Below are 18371 nucleotides of genomic sequence, written 5' to 3' on the forward strand. Positions count from 1 at the left end.
GGGCTTTTCTGGTCAGTGCTAGAAATCTGTGCTGATAGAGATTCTTATGAAATGTCACCATCTAATTATTTCCAGGACACCACAGACTTTCATGCCGGACTGGTTCTTCTTGGCATTACGAATGTGCCTCGTCCAAGCATCATTGTCATTTCCATCCTGATCAGGAGACCTTATACTTCTCCACGCTGGCTGTTTATTCCTCTTCTTCCCCCGCCATTAGGTGCCACTTTCAAGCATCTTTTCAGTCTTTTGTGTCTTTGATCACACATTGAAGAACAAAAGTTCATGGCTTTTCCTCTTAATATAATGATGACCGCGGCTCACGGACAAATTTTACCTTGACAAATCAATATTTCACAAAGCTTACGTGGCATAATGTACAGAGGGAGAGAAAAGTCATATTCCAGTGACATACACACAAGCGCTGTACTGTTACCATGGAAACTGCTTAATAACAAGTGCAGAACATTTCTCCACATTCTGTGAGCTCCAAAATATTGTGCCACTGGTAAAAGTAACACTTCTGTGTATAAATAGACAGGTGTAATAATAATGCCAAGCACCAGCCCATAGAGGTCATACAGCGGAGCTCAGAGAGGCAGCAATTAGCAGTAAGAGCTTATAAGCTGCAATACAGTATATCCTTCATAGTGTTCTAGTAGTCACACATATCACTCAACCGAATACCATAAGCAAATGTAACAATTATATAAATGGCAATAAAACACAGTAATTATAATCAAAAATAATAATAACACTTATTATTATTATTATTATTATTATTATTATTATTATTATTATTATTTTGCTATTGTAGTCATAACCACAGTAATAATAACAATAATAATGATAACAGTAATAATAACAATAATAATAATAATAGGGGGAGGATCCAGATCTTAGAGGGGTTGCTTCATCATGATACCTGTGGATATGTGAGTATGTAAGTTTGATAGGACAACCTCTGGTCTGAACAAAACCCAGCAACTGCTTTTTAGGGGCTTTTGAACATCGCAATACTGAGAGCTAAGTGCACAACAGTATGAGGACACGTTCACATTGCACTTAGAGAAGCTATAGGGCAGTGATGGCAAACCTTTCAGAGCCCAAATGCCCAAACTTCAACCTAAAGCCACTTATTTATCAGAAAGTGCCAACACAGCAATTTAAGCAGTAATCTATTTCTCCCTGTTCTTTTACAACTTTCAATCATATGCGCCTCCAACCCAGTCGAAAGGAGAAGGGCAAATTTGTCTATCATTGCAGGAAGATTCTTTGAGTCCTATCTGGTAAACTCTGTTCTGGGGTGATGGCCGAGTGCCCAGAGGGAGGGCTCAGAGTGGCACCTCTAGCACCCGTGCCATAGGTTCGCCAACACTGCTATAGGGGCTTGTTTACTTACCAGGTCCGAGGAGTTTGCAGAAAGTGCATTGTCCGATGATATTGCACTGTGCTGCGATTTGTGCCCCCGATATCCTGCATGTGTCACTTCCCCACTCAGGTCCGCCGGAGTTCCCCTTCTTCTTCCCGGTGCATGTAAGTGCTTTGTCTTATGACACATTTTGAATCTTAAATCCCGTACTCAGTCCAACAGTCGGAATGTCCGACGGCTCCCCCCCCCCGCTCGATTTATGTCGCATGAAGCCACCGCAGCTGCGCCACAATCCGATCGCGTGCAACACAATCCTAGAGCAGATACCTTCCAGTTAAATACCTGTCAAAGCTGGGCAAATCCCGAAAAACCGTAAACAGTCTGACGAAAATGTGATCCGCAAATAAATTAGTAAATAAGCCCCATAGTCTTGAAATAAAAACTTACAGCTCCTTTTAAAACTGCTGATACATGACCATTACAATACAAGGAGAAGTCATAAAGTCAGCAATAAATGATGATTCATTAATCATGTTTAGTGTTTAGTCATAATCTCTATATATATATACACAGTGCATAGTGATCTGGTGGTATATTTCTGCTCTTAAGAAAAAAAAACACCTTGGACTGGATGGATTTCTGTTAATAGTAGGGTAACAAGGCAGGTAACCCTAGGGTAACCCTAACAATAAGGAGGACATACAGAGCGACAGGGAGATAATTCTTTCTTAAGCTAACTAAATAGAGGCTTTCTGGAAATCAGTACCCATCATGATAAACCAGGGACATTATTCATAGATCCAGGCACTGTGACTGTGAAAATCTTCTTATATTTGTTACCCATGGTCTCCTCCCTTCTAAAAGCAACTTTTCAAAATATGCTAATGATCCACAAGCGCTCTAGGTGGTGGCACCAGAGCCCCTCTCTGCTGCAGATTCACAGGCTGTTATAGTGTGCAAGGAGCATTTCCTCCTCCCACAATGGGGGTTATTTACTAAGGGCCCGATTCGCGTTTTCCCGACGTGTTACCCGAATATTTCCAATTTGCGCCGATTTTGCCTGTATTGCCCCGGGATTTTGGCGCACGCAATCGGATTGTGCCGCATCGGCGCTGGCATGCACGCGACAGAAATCGTGGTCAGACGAAAACCCAACGGATTCAGAAAAAACGCAGCATTTTTTGAAAAAAAGTGTTGCGGAGCTTGCACTTACCTTCACTAGGAATTGGCCGGTGTACTTGAGTGCGTTCCGATGCTCTTCAGCGCAGCAGCGCCACCTGGTGGACGTCGGAGGAACTACCTTAATGAATCCCGGCTGGACCCGAATCCACCGCAGAGAACGCGCCGCTTGATCGCGAATGGACCGGGTAAGTAAATCTGCCCCAATGTGTTGAAATTTCCTGTGCTGCAGTGAAATTACAGCAGGGAGAGGGAAGGGGAAACAGTCCAGCAGCCTGTGAATCTACAGCAAGGAAGGGCTCCGGGAACTGCCCCAGTAGCCCTCTAGGTTCATTAGAATATTTTCAAAAGCTGATTTTAGATGGAAGAACAAGAGGATTACCATACTATAAGAAGATTACCACAGTCGCTGCTCCTGGATCTATGAGTAAGTGTTCCTGGTTTATTACGCTTGATTTGGTGGTGGATTTACTGCCAAAAATACCTTGGGCCAATATATATGGATAAGGCTGGCTGCAGGCAAACATGTGCGGCCCCTGCAAACAGATCCCACTGACTGCACACATTGCTCAAGGGAGTCCTTGCATCATACAGAAAAGGACTGAAGAGGCTGAAACTGTAACCTTTAATACAATCGCGGCACTGCTGTTTGTCCAGTAGACACGGAGTCCTTGCATCATAATTCTTTATGATGTAAGGACTCCCCTCATGTGCAATGAGTGCAGTCAGTGGGATCTGACCAACATATCATATAGTTCATATAGTTCCGTTTCCAAAGGCAGCCCCCATTCATGTGCTTCCTTCTGCCTATGGATGGCTGTTTCCATCATTTATTGAGGAATGTTTTCCGGTGAAGGAATGTGACAAAGAGGGATTCTTGTAGTTAGTGAATTTGTGACACTGAGTAAATTTGCTACATTTGCATTTCCACATGACTGCTCTTATCGTGCCTCTAAGCCTTGCATGATCACGAGTAGCTGATAAGATAATGTACAGACACATTTCCAGATACTTGTACAATGTTTACAAATATTTGAGTTCCGTTCATTACAGACGTTACCGCGTTATTAGAGGAACCGTTCAGATGGAAACATGTCATGAAAACAGCGACACACGGGAAAGTAGTGTCATTGTGCAGAAGCGACTATAGTGCTTTCTACATACGACATGTATATACAGCGGAGGGATAAGTACATGATACACTTCTGATTTTGCAGGTTTTCCCACCTACAAAGATTGCAGAGGCCTGAAATCTTTATTATAGGTATATGTTAACAGTGAGAGACAGAGTCTAAAAAAAAAATCCAGAGAATCACATTGTATGGTACTGTATTTAAATTAGTCTTTGCATTTTATGTATTTTTATATATCTTATCAAATGTGACATATTCTTTTCCCCTTTGGGGACAATAAATTATTATTATTATTAGTGTCAATAATAACAATAATAATAATTATTATTATAATTTGTTAAAAATTATAATAATTATAATAATAATATTTTTGTTAATAATAATTATAATAATTATTTATTTTTTTGTTAATAATAATAATTATAATTATTAATACTATTATTATTTTATGAAATTTATATTTGATCAGCTACCAACCAGCAAGATTTCTTGCTTTCTCAGACAAAGTTTTTCTTTAAGAAGCTCTTCCTGCTCTTTACACTCGTTACTTGTATTAATTGCAAGTGTTTGAACTTGTCACTGGTATAATATACACCTGTCCACACACACAATGATCAAACACCAACCTATCCACCATGGTCCAGACCAAAGAGATGCACAAAGGTGGGGGCTGAGAGCTGAGGAGTGAGCATTAAATGTATAGATTTTTTTCAGGAAGCCGAGTCAGTTGAAACAGACAATTATGTAATGAAAATTATTTGAGAAGGCAGAAAGAGATCTTTGAAATGCAGGTGTGATGGATTTCTGCAACCTGTCTTAATGAAAATTAGGTCCCTGATCACAAGTTCCCTTTAAGACATCATGGATTAAAATCCTGGAGGACACCCAAGCCCCCCCATATTTACACCAGCACAAGTTCACCCATGACCCTATGGATGATCCAGCGGATTGGGAGAAGGTCATGTGGTCAGATGAGACCAATATAGAACTTTTTGGCATAAACTCAACTCGCTGTGTTTGGAGGAAGAAGGATGAATACAACCCTAAGAAAATTGCATGGGGATAAAAAAATCATAATCTGGGACTGCTTTTTAGGCCAGCAACCTCTTTCCCTCAGTAAGAGCATTGGACATGGGATGTGTCTGGCTTTTCCAGCATGATAATGATCAAAAATACATTGAGGGCAACTAAAGAGGCTTCATAGGAAAGATTTCGAATTCCTGGAGTGGCCTAGCACGTCTCCACAGCTGGACCAAATCGAAAATCTTTGGAGGGAGCTGAAACGGTTTCTAAGCAACTGTCCAAAAAAACCTGAAAAATGATTTACAAATCTTACAATGTGATTTTCTGGATTTACTTGTAATATTCTGTCTCATAGTTGAAGTGTAACTACCAGGGAAATGACAGATATCCCCATTCTTTGTAGGTAGGAAAACTTGCAAAATTGGCAGTGTATCAAATACTTATTTTCCCAACTGCACGATAACACAACTTAAAGGGACACTGTTACTGGAGAGGGAGTGTTACTTTACACACCTCTAACTTGGGTTCTAAAGCAGCTAGAACCAAGTTGTTGGTGTCATTTTAAGTAAAGCAATTTGAATAATGGTGTAGTGAGCTATAGAATAGGAATATAAGACTCTGATAGTAATCTTAGTCCTATATATGTCAGAGAACCACATCCTGATTCTCCTCTTTAAAATTACACCCGGGACATAGCTCTCGGTGCTATAGAGCCAAAAATAGATGCTGATTTGAAACCCCCAGCCAAACAAAAGTGACTCATCTCAGACATAAAGTGACTTTTTTTAAGCTCCTATGCATTTGACTTATGATGTAATAATTAAAATTACAGTTGTTCAGTCCCAATATATAGTATTACAATGGATTGTTTTCTCATATTGTACCTACTTAGTACGGAGTTCAGTATGGAGACCATATGGTCATTTAATTGGTTACATATGTTCAGGTAAATCCAATGTTTTTGTTAAATAATTGTTTGCATACTCAATTATCTGATTATACAATAACTGGGACCTTATTGGGTCTCTCTGCCTCACATGGATTGTGTCCACAAACATCGATCAACAAGACGGACACCTCTTCTCAATAGCACTGAGCAGGTCCTGCGAGACCTATAATGATATTGACTTGTATCGTTACACTCGATTGTTCTGACCTTTTGAATTTATGTATGTGAACTTCATTATTCCTTGAATGTTCTATATTGAATATAATGTAACAATAGAGAATAAACAATAGAATGTAAAATATATATTTCTATCTTTAGTTCCTCCAGCTATCCTAATCCAACAAAGATCCTTCAACGCAACAGCAGATCGCCAAGAGGATATTTCTATATTTTGCCGGGCCAGTGGCTCTCCGAAACCTTATATCAGCTGGCACAGGTAAGTCGCTCTCTATGATGTAAATTTACCAACAAATCATGCAATGATGCTTCAACATTTCTTTGTATTATAACGAATTAGACTTTCACTTTGTCTTTTATAGTCTTTACAGGTTTGTTAAATAAAATAGTTAAAAAAAAACATATAAGGCAGGTCTCAAGATAGGAACCAGGTTATTGTTTTTACTATTTTTGTAGATGTGGGCACGCTCAAAAGACGGTTTCAGAAGTGAATAATAATTTTAATAACAATTTCTGACAAACATAGATAAAATTCTTTTAAAATTACAACAAACACTTGATCTTAAGGTATAACAGAAAATAGAGCGTTTTTCAGATGGGTATTATACGCACTTAGATATTTCAAACATGGGGCATAAAGCCTCAGTTGGTCTATTTCTATTTATGCCCCATGTTATATCTAAGTGCGTATAATACCCATCTGAAAAACGCTCTATTTTCTGTTATACCTTAAGATCAAGTGTTTGTTGTAATTTTAAAAGAATTTTATCTATGTTTGTCAGAAATTGTTATTAAAATTATTATTCACTTCTGAAACCGTCTTTTGAGCGTGCCCACATCTACAAAAATTGCCAAACCTTCCTTTCGGGTCTTTTTGGTGTTAAGACCTATTGTGGTTGCACCCAAAAACGGTCTAACAGAGATCAATAAGTGCCACTAGACCTATTACAAAAAAATATTGTTTTTACTAACAATATTTATTCTATGGTTCAATTAATTTGAAAAGGGATTTAGATTAATTTGCATAAAAAACAAGCACAAATAAGGCCCAAAGACGCATGGAATCAGTACCCTGCCTCTGAGGGCTGACAATTAGAGATGAGAAGACCTGATGGTCTGGTTCGGGTTCAGCATTCCAGGTTCGGCTTTCCGATCCAGGCATTTTGACGGATTGGTGCCAACCAGCCAATCCGGCAAACTGATGCCCCTAGAAATAAGTTATGCCTATGATTGGCCTGAGAAGGTGGGTGGGGACACCAGATGAGGAAGCATGGCAGGGGCGTCACTGGGTGTTGTAGACAATTCTAAACAGGTGTGTTTTCAGGCGAGATTTGTAGGTTTGGAAGTTGGAGGAAAGTCTAAAAGGATTTGTAGGGTGTTCCAGAGTTTAGGAGTTGCACAGGAAAAGTCCTGAAAAAAGTTGAGGGAAGAGTGGACTCCCTGAGCTTGAGCTCAATCCCTACCCACAGGAGAGTTAAGTATCAACACTACTGAAGAATCACTAAGTCTACTGAGACAATGAACAATAAGTTTACCGGTACCACTCTGCTTTGTTGACCTTATTTCCTTGTCTCAATATTTTACTTGCAGGAAGATTTTCTATACCTGTTTCTCATATTTTTTTTTGAGGCACTCTGGCATACTGCGGGTAAAGTGATGGTGCTCTGTACACACAGTGGTATCAAACTTTCCGTTAAACCTCTCTAAGCCTTTCTCTATCAACTACCTTCTGTACTATGACTTTCTTTCCAGATATTTCCGGCTTTATTCATCAAAAGATTGGCCTTTAGGCCTCCAGCCATTCTGCACCCCATTACAGCTGCTTCACAAAGTCTCTTACCGATATCTCTTAGAGGAATATTTTTTTACCACTACAAACGCATATTTTACCCTTGTTTGGCGCCAAACTCCAATGTTTCTCCCGACAGGAAATTCTATCTATCTATCTATCTATCTATCTATCTATCTACCTACCTATATATTTTTGTTTCCATCGACCAACCTATGATAAAATATCACCCCAACTAGTTGTGTGAGGGTGTAATGATGTAATAATGGTGTAATGGTTCCTCCATGTGCTTCCTGGTGCTGGCGACCCCTGCAGCCTGTGTGTGTGTATAGGAGAGATACAACAGCTCCAGGCAGCCATGTTATAGCAGAACATGTCAGGTACTTGTGTAGCTGGTGTCTGTGTCTCACACATGTGTATTAGGAGGATACAGCATGTCAGCAGGTAAAGCACAGACACCAGCAATGCTTTACTATACATTACACATAGACCTGAGCAGGAGGAGGAGAGGGGAGGGGGAACAGGGGTGACATCACTGCCTCTGACCATGTGACCAGCCTCATTTACATAATAAAGAAAATATGATTTTATAATGATTAATGTATGAATTGACTAGGTAACGACTGGGATGGATCCTTGTGAGCTGCTCCAACAGGTAGAAGTGACAGGACAAGTGACACAGACCTGATGACAGGTGTCCTTTAAAGATATAATCTCAAATACTATAGACTTCACAACAACTGTAAACTCCAATAAAGAGGACTCAGAATAGAGACAGAGTTGCTCTTTTATCTGTGTGGGACAGGGTAAGGGTTGGCCTTAGAGTCCTGACCCCATTGGCAACTTTGAGATCTCCAATATTTGACTGTACCTGATGCCATTGACTAAACCTTTGTTAACACCACGAGGCTCTTATTCTCCAGCAGAAAGTTTAAGAATGCACAATGCAAATTGGATGCCCATATGATGTGTTATTTTGACTCACAGCCTGAATGATATTCTAATTTGTATACACTTCTTTGGTCTCCATGGAATCTGCAGCTATGTCCAAATTTAGCTAGAAGCCTCCAGGCCTACACCGTCTTGTGACAGCTATCTTCTGTGTGTGGTGTGATTTACTGTGATTGACAGTGTCTATTCCAGGGAGAGTTAGACACTATGCACTTGTTCTCATATTAGCATGGAAGAGGTGCACACCAACGATAGGAGGGGAGACGCGAGTAGCTATGTCTTGTCCAAAGCTTCAACGGTGAAAAATTCGTCTTGACGTTACATTGATGAAGTGAATGATTCTTTCATTGAAGACAGTGTGATAAACATTGGACTGTCTTCTATTAGAAAGTGATTTGTCAATGACACTTAACCTAAGTTCTACTTAATATGGGAACAATGGGACCGACTGATCCTGAAGAACCCAAGGAACGTGTGATGAGATGAACCGATCTAATGAGGCTTCTCTTCTTGGACTTTCTGCTCAGTAACTTCGTTGTAAATTGACTGAGACATTTTTTATTCTATTTAATTTTTGCCCAATCATTTTAAAGACTGTTTAACCTCTTAAAGTACACAACTGGTTTGGCATTTAGGATACAATCATTTTTTTGCTTTTTCTCATTTGGTTTTTATTAACAGTCATGATTCCATTATACATTATGACACAAGATTATTTGCATCATTTTGGAGCTGCTATATCTCATTGAGCACATTTTTATTAACTCCTTATGGGACTGAATGAAAAAGAAATCACCACTTTTGGCATTGTTTGTTTTCTTATTTTTTTGCTATTTACCATCAAACATACATACGTAGTTGTTACTATATTTTTGTACTGAGGTTAAGTACAGTTATTATACAACATTTTTTATAGAATTTTCATGTCTTAATTTGATTTTTTACAAGACTAAAGACACTTAAAAACTACCATCATAATCAAGCATGGATAAACCAGGGGGACTTTCTTTAACTCCTTAACATTCACTGACGAATATATCCATCAGCGAGCTGTTAAGGATGTATAAAGAGGTCTCACAATGTGAGCCCTCTTCATACAGACATGGGATTTTCTGCAGATTGCAGCAAACACCCATTGCTAAAACTTCCGTTCGGTGGTAGCACTGATTGCGGGTGTTAACCCCTTGATTGCCACCAACAAACACGCCGGGGGCATTTAAAAGATGGTGGTACATGGGCGCCGCCATCTTGGTTGAGATTGCCATCTTCGTCAGACCCGAGGCTGCATGGTTTCTGCAGAATTGATACAATGTGCTAGTGGCTCATTGTAATAAATCCTATGTAGAGACGCCATATACTGCAATACAGTCGTATTTCATTATTTGGTAGGAACGATCAGACCATCTAGGGTTAAAGAGGGTTTAAAAAATAGTAAAGAAATAAAAAAAGTTACAAAAATATATAAAAAAAATATATAAAATAAAATTCTAAAATATAAAAAATGTAAAATCGCTCCCCTTTTCAAGGAAACGATAAAAGTAAATAAACAGTAAAAATCACAATGAAAACATTAGCTCATCTCATCAACTCATCATCTCATGAAAACATAAGCTCATTAGCTCATCACAAGTATCATTTGGAGCGCATAGTAAAAAGTTGTATAAAAACTGATCCCACAAAAAAGGGCAGCAAATGCAATTTTTTACCATTTTCACTACATTTGGAATTTTCTTCCAGCTTTCCAGTACACAGCAGCAAATAATAAATAATGTCACTAAGAAGTAAAATTTATTTAGCAGAAAATAAGAAAACAAGCCCTCACTTAGCTCTGTACATGAAAAAAAATGAAAATGTTATAGATTTATGAAGGTGGGGAGTGAAAAAAGAGCCCAAAAAGGCTCTGTCCTTAAGGGGTTAATGGGTATTTTATTTTTTGAATATTTTAAACATGTTACTTTTTTTGCAGTTTTTTTTATTGTTCCACAATTATGCCAGCATAATGCTGGCAGTGACTTTAACCAACAGGACCTGACATATGGTTAATGGTGACAGGTTCTGGAGCCTTGATCAATCCCTCAGGTGCCATTGTGACACATTGCCACCCTTAACCAAAGCAAGGAAGGGATTCCCTAGGAATTTTACTACAGGGAATCCTTTACATGTCACAGTTGTTACTGCTATTGTCTTATTTCACAGGAAACTTTCAGCTTCTGATACCATTGCTGCTATATTAATACAAAGTAAGTTTATAAATTTATATTGTGCAGTGGTGGTAAACCTATGGCCCGGGTGCCAGTGGCAGAGCTGAGTCCCTAGTCCCATGGGAGTGGCCAGTGAGGAGAACCCCCCACCCTCCCTCGAGAAACCACTCCGTCGTGCGATTTCAAATTTAGCAAACCTATGTCCCCCATATCTTCCTCCTATTGCTTCCCTCATCAGGACATCATACATGTCTGCCCCACTCCTCACTATCCGCTGGTGACTTAAGTTACTCAACCTGTCTGGCAAACTTTGCTGGGGTGACAGATGAGGTACCCACAGAGATGGCTCTGAGTAGGTCTCCTCCTGTAGTCCTGGGTAGCCAAGGATGGGCTATTTTAAAGCAATACTTCCTGGGAGTAGGACAAGGTGGTATGGACAGAGTTGGATTATCATCAGAGCTCCTGCCCCAAAGTTCATCCAGTTCAAGGGGACTCTGGGGAGAAGCCTCTATCATAATTCAGATTTCCCCTCCTTCTTTCATCTGTATGGTGTCCTCAAGATGCCAATGTGATTGAAAGCTGTGGAGGAGCAGGGAGCAATACATTGCTGATTTAATTGCTGTGTCAGCACTTAATAGATAAATAAGTGGGTTTTTGGCCGTAGTTTGGGCACTCAACCTCTAAAAAGCTCACCATCACAGTCATAGTGCATGAAACGATCTCCCACAGCTCAATACATTTACAGCATGGTGGTAGAAGAAGTAAAAAAAAGGTTTGGCGGACATCAATATGAGGTTAATAGATGTCCGACTCCTGGCACTCCCACTGATCTTACATTGGCAGCTTTGTCTGGCACCAAAACTAACACAGAAAACAGACCTGGAACCAGATGGTTCCATTGATTTATGAGCAAATTTTAATGAATAAACTGATCCCGCCAAGGGCAAAGCATTGCCCTTACACAGCTTATTGCTGGGACCACACATGGAAGAACCTGCACAGTTCTGGGCACCAATGGCTTAGATGGACGTAGCTGACTTACATGAATAACCAAGGTATTGGGTGGATCAGAGCCCAAAAAACAGGTTATCAAACATGGAATAATTCAGTATTCAGTAACACTAAAACCTGTTTGCAGTCATTCATGTAAAATAGGATCCAGACCTCCAAAGGCTAATTACGTTCAAGTTTTGCTTGTTTTATTTTAATTGACTCAGGCTCAGAACTACAATAGCAAAGCCGGTAGTCGGGTACCATATCCAGAAATTAGATTTTAATGTCTGATTTTAATCCTCACCCACTGCTATTATTCATAAAATTACTAATTTAAAGTTAAAAATCATAGAGGACAAAACACCTAAACATTAGAGTAAATACCAGTATGGCAACAGGAACAATTGTTATAGCACCAGCATACATACAGGTCCTTCTTAAAAAAGGACCATCACTCACTGCCGCCATCATGGGGGGGGTTCTAGTGGGACTGTGTTAACCCCCCCCCCAATTTGTAATGAAAGAGGGGTCCCACAGGAGTCACAGTACAACCCCCCCCCCCCCCAATGATCAGCATTGTGCGCATGTTTATGATGCACACAATTCTTTTTTTTTTTTTTTTTACTGTGCTGGGACTATGAGGGGGTATGTCCTATGGGCTGAGGATGGGGCTATATATTTATATACTGAGGAGTCATGTGCTGGGGCTATCTATGTACAGAGGTGGCATGTGCTGGAGCTATCTATATACTGAAGAGTCATGTGCTGGGGCTATCTATATACTGAGGAGTCATGTGCCGGGGCTATCTATGCACTGAGGAGTCATGTGCTGGGGCTATCCATGTACTGAGGAGTCATGTGCTGGGGCTGTCTATGTACTGAGGGGGCATGTGCTGAGGCTGTCTATATACTGAGGGGGCATTTACTAGGGCTATATATCTATACACTGAGGGGGCATGTGCTGGGGCTGTCTATGTACTGAGAAGTCATGTGCTGGGGCTATCTATGTACTGAGGAGTCATGTGATGGGGCTATCTATGTACTGAGGGGGCATGTGCTGGGGCTGTCTATGTACTGAGGAGTCAAGTGATGGGGCTATCTATGTACTGAGGGGCATGTGCTGGGGCTGTCTATATACTGAGGGGGCATGTTCCGGTGCTATCTATATACTGAGGGGGCATTTTTACAATCTTTATGACAAGGGCTATTAGAAACTGTTATGTGTTCTATACTGATGACAGGTTCTCTTTAATTATATCCAATGTGCAACTTCAAAATATACCTCCATTATCTCATATTAGCTAATGGGGTTGTAAGTTTGTAATTTCTCTGGGGGTGTATTTCTTCCCACTAAAAATAGGTCCCTGCCCCCTTGACTGCTGTAGGCTTATCCACATATACAATTTTGTGTAAAATAGATTTGCAGATTTAACATAAGAAAAATCACACAAGGTTTCTCTTAATTATCTTGTACTTCGTGATAGGTTCCCTTTAATGGTAATGGTACTAGGCAGTTATTGGTCTTTTATTGTAAAAAAAAGAAGGTCATAAAATTTAAAAAAAAAAAACATGAAGCCTATGTGGTTGACTATAGGAATTGGAGCCCTTTAAAGTTTTTATGATGGGGTCCGATAATTACATGGTACCTCCAGGATAGATAATCTGCTGCTATGTTGGCAGCTGACTAATGGCTCGTGTATTTTTTAATGTCATGAGCGGTTTTCTAACAAAAAGTAACTTTTGTATGAAGTTTTCGGCTAAGCATCAATGGAACCAAATCCATGCATGTCATGTGCTTTTTTATTGTCCTGTACAACGTTGCGATTCCTTTGTGATTCTCTATTCATGGTTTTTCTTTGTAGGAATGGAAAAATGCTTGAAGAAAACGACAAGTATTCGTTGCGAGAAGACAATACGGAGTTAACAATCAGAAATATCATTAACAGCGATGCCGGATCGTATACCTGCCGAGCTACCAACAAAGCGGGATTTACTGAAAAGCAGTCATTTCTGCAAGTGTTTGGTAAGTCTGTTATGTACTAATGACACCTTTCAACTCGAAAAATCCAATCTATTGTAATATTACATTGTTATTATAGGGCCATGGCATACAATATACTATTATATACTATTATGGTAGATTGTATGGACTAAAGACAAAAAGACATATCGAAAAACCATAAATCTGATAATTTGACATAAAAAACCTTCAATATCATGTAAATCTTAAAATGAACCAAAGGCTAATCATGAAAATCCCACAGAGATGTTACTTGTAGGTGTTGCAGGGCCGTATTTTCCACTAGGCACTGTGGAGTCTGTTCTTGATGGAATCCAGGTGGATACCACTCAAAATATTGGGCATGTTTCTCAAAATCTTATTTTTACTAGATTTTTACCAGTTTTTTTCCTGAACCACTTTGCCGGTGTTTTAATGCTGGCTGAGGCTTTGTTGGTGGCATTTAAAGGGTTAACACAACAATCAATGGGGGGTGTTGAGGTTCATGTAGCTGAACCTAAGTTTTGTTCCAGGTATGACCATACAAGCTGCACCCTCATGAGTCCTCTAATCACTAATCATAGATTAGTTGGATTTACCCTTTTATCCTGAATAATAAAGATATAAAGATAATAAAGATTTTTTTAAGAAACCAACACATTTCACATCACATTTTTGACGGAATTAGAGTTGAACAAAAACATTATCAAATGCCTTATCAGAAACATATGTGACATGGATTGAAGTTCATCTTCTTATCAGAGGCTGTTTTTATTAAGTTATCTCATACATTCTGGTCCTCATTAGTGTCATGTGACCAATAATCAGATTCTCCAATTAAATCAGGAAAGATTTTCTAAGCAAAAACCTTTGGAATTGTGGTATAGTTTGCACCCTAAACTGTCTGCTATACCTTTTATATTTTTAACTACTAGTACTGGAGTTGAGAAAATTGTTCAAAATTTGATTCAATTTTTCAAAAGATTTGGTTAGGTCCAAATATAATTAGTCAGAACAAAGTTGTTCCGATGGGCTTGAAATTGGCGTGTACTGTAACCCTCTCCTGTCCTCTAAAACAAAGATTTTTCATGAAAGGCTTCTATTTTGTTAGGTTAATGATTTACACAATTTTATGCAGAAAATGTACAAATGGGCAAATTTCTACAAGAAATACAACTATTTTCTAAACAGTGAATTTACCGGTAAAACTGTAGCAGAAAAAGTTTTTTCACAAATCAATAGCTATTACCATTTAGAAAAACTTTGCCTATTACATTAATTATCTATGTCCATCAGTTCCTTTGCTATCCTCCTCAGTTTATACACTCCTTGCAGTAGCTGTCTTCTCTGTCCATGGCGATTATCTCTGTCAGTCTGTTTACACAAAATATGGAGGATAAAGAGGGAAGGGATCTGCTCCCTGCTCACTCTGTAGAGGACAGGTTAAGTGATGATACTCTATGTAGGTAGCAGGAAAGTCTTGCCTTTCTGTAGATCTGCAGATGCAAAATTCTCTTACAAATGAATATTAAGAAAGAACAGAAGCCCTGTATCAGTCCCTCAAGCCCAGTTTACGATTCTGAAGAACTTTTTATGTCTCTCTTTGCACCTTCAGATGTGTCATATACTCCTCTGCAGCCTCATTCCCACATTCCCACAACATTTTCTTCACAGCAGGGAAGCTGTTAACCCTTAGTTCTCATTTAAAAAGAAAAAGTCATCAAGCTATAACTCCTATGTCTCGCTGGTCTAAAACTAGAAGTATGGTATGCAAACTATTCCCAAAATCCATGTTTAAAGTATACTGTATGGAAGTGACTGACCTTTTTATAAAACTAGGCAGCACAGGCACATGTCTGCATACTCCTGCAACTCACTGTAGAGCTTCAGTAGCTCAGTGCTCTGTCATCTGTATCCAGCAGGGGGCCTCACTGTGCTGCTATTGTAATCAGTTTAAATGCAACCGGTATATACTAATAGAGCACATTGGTCTGTCTGCTGCAGTAGCCCCACAGTCTATACCTACCACAGGATACAGAACTTAGATCTCTCAGCTATTGAAGCTTTTGGGTACAGAATATGGGGCTGTGTCGGCTGCTGGAATTTTCCAGTATTTCCCTCTTGGACCGCAGATACTCAACGTAGGGGTCTGTATCTTACCGGAGATTAGCAGTAAACACTTGCTGCTGGATGCAGAGCAGAGATATCCTTGTCCTACATGAATCCTGCAGTGTATAACGAGAACAGGGGCATGGCTATATCTGCTGGTGCACACGTATTATTCTTTCTATTGGGTTACAGTGGATCTATCAATAAGTTTCCCTGGTTCTTAATGGTAGGTGTCCTTTAAAGGCCATCTACCACCAGGATGAAGGATTGTAAACCAAATGCACTGAGATACTGGTGTGTGCCCCCTCTGGCAGGAACAGCTCTTCTTTAAGATTTATAAACCCTTGTTTTTAAGGAAAAAATGCTTTAAAATTATGCAAATGCACCTGAGGGGCTCCAGGTTCTATAAACAGCTATGCAGCCTGGAGCCTCTCAGGGTCATTTGCATAATTATAAAAGCCTTTTTTTTAACAAACCAGGGCATAAGAAGCTAAAAGAAGAGCAGCTCCTGCCAGAGAGGGCAAACACCAGTATATTATTCTTTCTGGTTCACAATCTTGGATCCTGGTGGTAGATGTCCTTTAAGTTATCCTGAGTTCAAGTTTTATTTTTCTATTCCAATAGAGGGCGCTGTCTGCTGCCAGGATTTCAGTGATAAACGTTCTTTTTGTTGCTCTGCATTTTGCAGTTTACACAACATTAGAATATCTTCATATGTGATATATGCACAGGACAGTATACGGCAGACTGGTTTGTGTAATATTAAATGCATATTATAAATGGAATATTGTTTTATTTAGTTGCCTTTCCCTATTGGTAGAACTTGTCTTTGCTTTGATTTTGTTGCTAAAATAGTAGAAATATATATTACTGTAAGGGTAAAGAAAAACAACTTATATTCTGAAACAAAAACAACAAATTAGTTGTTGGGAAAAATCTGCCATAATTGGTGCAAACTGCACTAAACTGCACTTCAGCTGCTCTGAGTGACTGCAGTAACATTCAGATAGGAACCGGCTTTAATTCAAAGCATAAGGAAGTGGCTATGGAGGAGCTCGATGCAGAGAGCAAAGAACAAAGCAGGGTGAGGAAAAACCCACAGTCAACCTAGAGAAGCTAAGATACTAGAATATTTGTCAGGATGGAGAGTATATATGGCCACAAGGGAGAGGACATGGGCCTCCGTGACCCACGGCAGGTATTTATGACATAGCATGTGGATACTGAAAGTACTAAGTTTCACCATATGTTCTCCTACAGCAAAACGTCTATTGGTACAAAAAAGGTTTAAAATTCAACAAATTGAGCAAATTAGAGGCATGTGCTAAGTGCTGTGGGCACTTAGTTTTCAAACCTTTAAAAGAGTTTTTCAGGAACTTTGGTATTTGTTGGCGGACAAGGGAATAGCTTTGGCCACTCACTGCCCCTCCCATAACCAGTGATGAGTCAGCCCATCTATGTTCACCGAGTTTGGGTGAAGCTCAAGCAAAAGTTTATTAGATGATTAGTTATTAAGTGATTTAGGTACCTGAACACCCACCGGTAACACCTGTGATCAGTGCTGGCACTGATAGTTGGTATTAACCATTTAAATGGCAGAAACTTTGCCAGCATCATTTACAGGTAAGGTTCCATGCATCACTATTTAACGCCGGCACCGATTGCATGCCTCCGGCAAAGCCTCTGGGGGCATTTCCCTAGAATTACTGCATTGCCTGCGACATTTAAAGGGTTAAAACCTTTGATTGGTGCCGACGCCATTTGCTGTTGTTAAATGCCCAAACGTTGAAACCAAATTTATGGCTGAACAGACCGAAATGCAATGTTCATCACTAGTAGTGACGTTCCATAATCCAAGGAGAACTCTGTTTAGCCACAGTGGATTCCATGGTCCCTGACACTTCCTGAACCCTGAATTTTTAAAATACCCTTTAAAATAGACTTATTCACACACAAATACGATGCCTGATGTGTGGTAATACCGAGCTGCAACATGCACCCGATTTTTACAAACATGAAAAGGAAAAATTTACACATTACGGGACTGAAGACTAGAAGCTATGGTGCAACACTGGAGCCGGAACAGGATAAGTACGTTTTCTTTTTTTTATGCCATTCTTTGTAAAATTCCTTGAATAAAACTATTTAAATCTCATCTCTACTTCATCCAAACAAAAAATATGTTTTTGGATCTGAAGCTACATCTCCTCTGTACAATTTTGATCGATTTTTAGCAAAGTTTATCTGTAAGGAATTGGAGCATCGAGATTTCATTCGGAATGATATTTTTTGGCAGCTGCAGTCAGGTTGTTAGAAAGGTTAAGAAACCTGTCAAAGATTCAGCCGTGTGATGTTCAGGTTCCTCCGTTGAGCGCAGTCCTTTCCAGGACAACAGACGTGCAACCGATTCCCTCCCATTTTTACAATACAGCAGAGACGTCATTCCTTTCACTGGGGTGTATAATGATATGCCAAACGACAAACTCTGCTCTGCTT

The 18371-nt window shown here is 39.6% G+C and overlaps 1 protein-coding gene across 3 annotated transcripts in view; it reads left to right on the forward strand.

Moving 5' to 3' along the window:
* The window catches only part of NCAM2 (neural cell adhesion molecule 2), a 240759-nt gene that overhangs the window by 133125 nt on the left and 89263 nt on the right, over positions 1-18371 (forward strand). For all 3 annotated transcript variants that reach the window (XM_072138586.1, XM_072138588.1, XM_072138587.1), the window contains exons 6-7: positions 5975-6092; positions 13630-13790. In XM_072138586.1, coding sequence (XP_071994687.1) covers positions 5975-6092; positions 13630-13790 — 279 coding nt within the window. The remainder of the gene's footprint in view (positions 1-5974; positions 6093-13629; positions 13791-18371) is intronic.

This window comes from Engystomops pustulosus, chromosome 2 (assembly GCF_040894005.1).
Source record: "Engystomops pustulosus chromosome 2, aEngPut4.maternal, whole genome shotgun sequence".
NCBI classification, from domain to species: domain Eukaryota; kingdom Metazoa; phylum Chordata; class Amphibia; order Anura; family Leptodactylidae; genus Engystomops; species Engystomops pustulosus.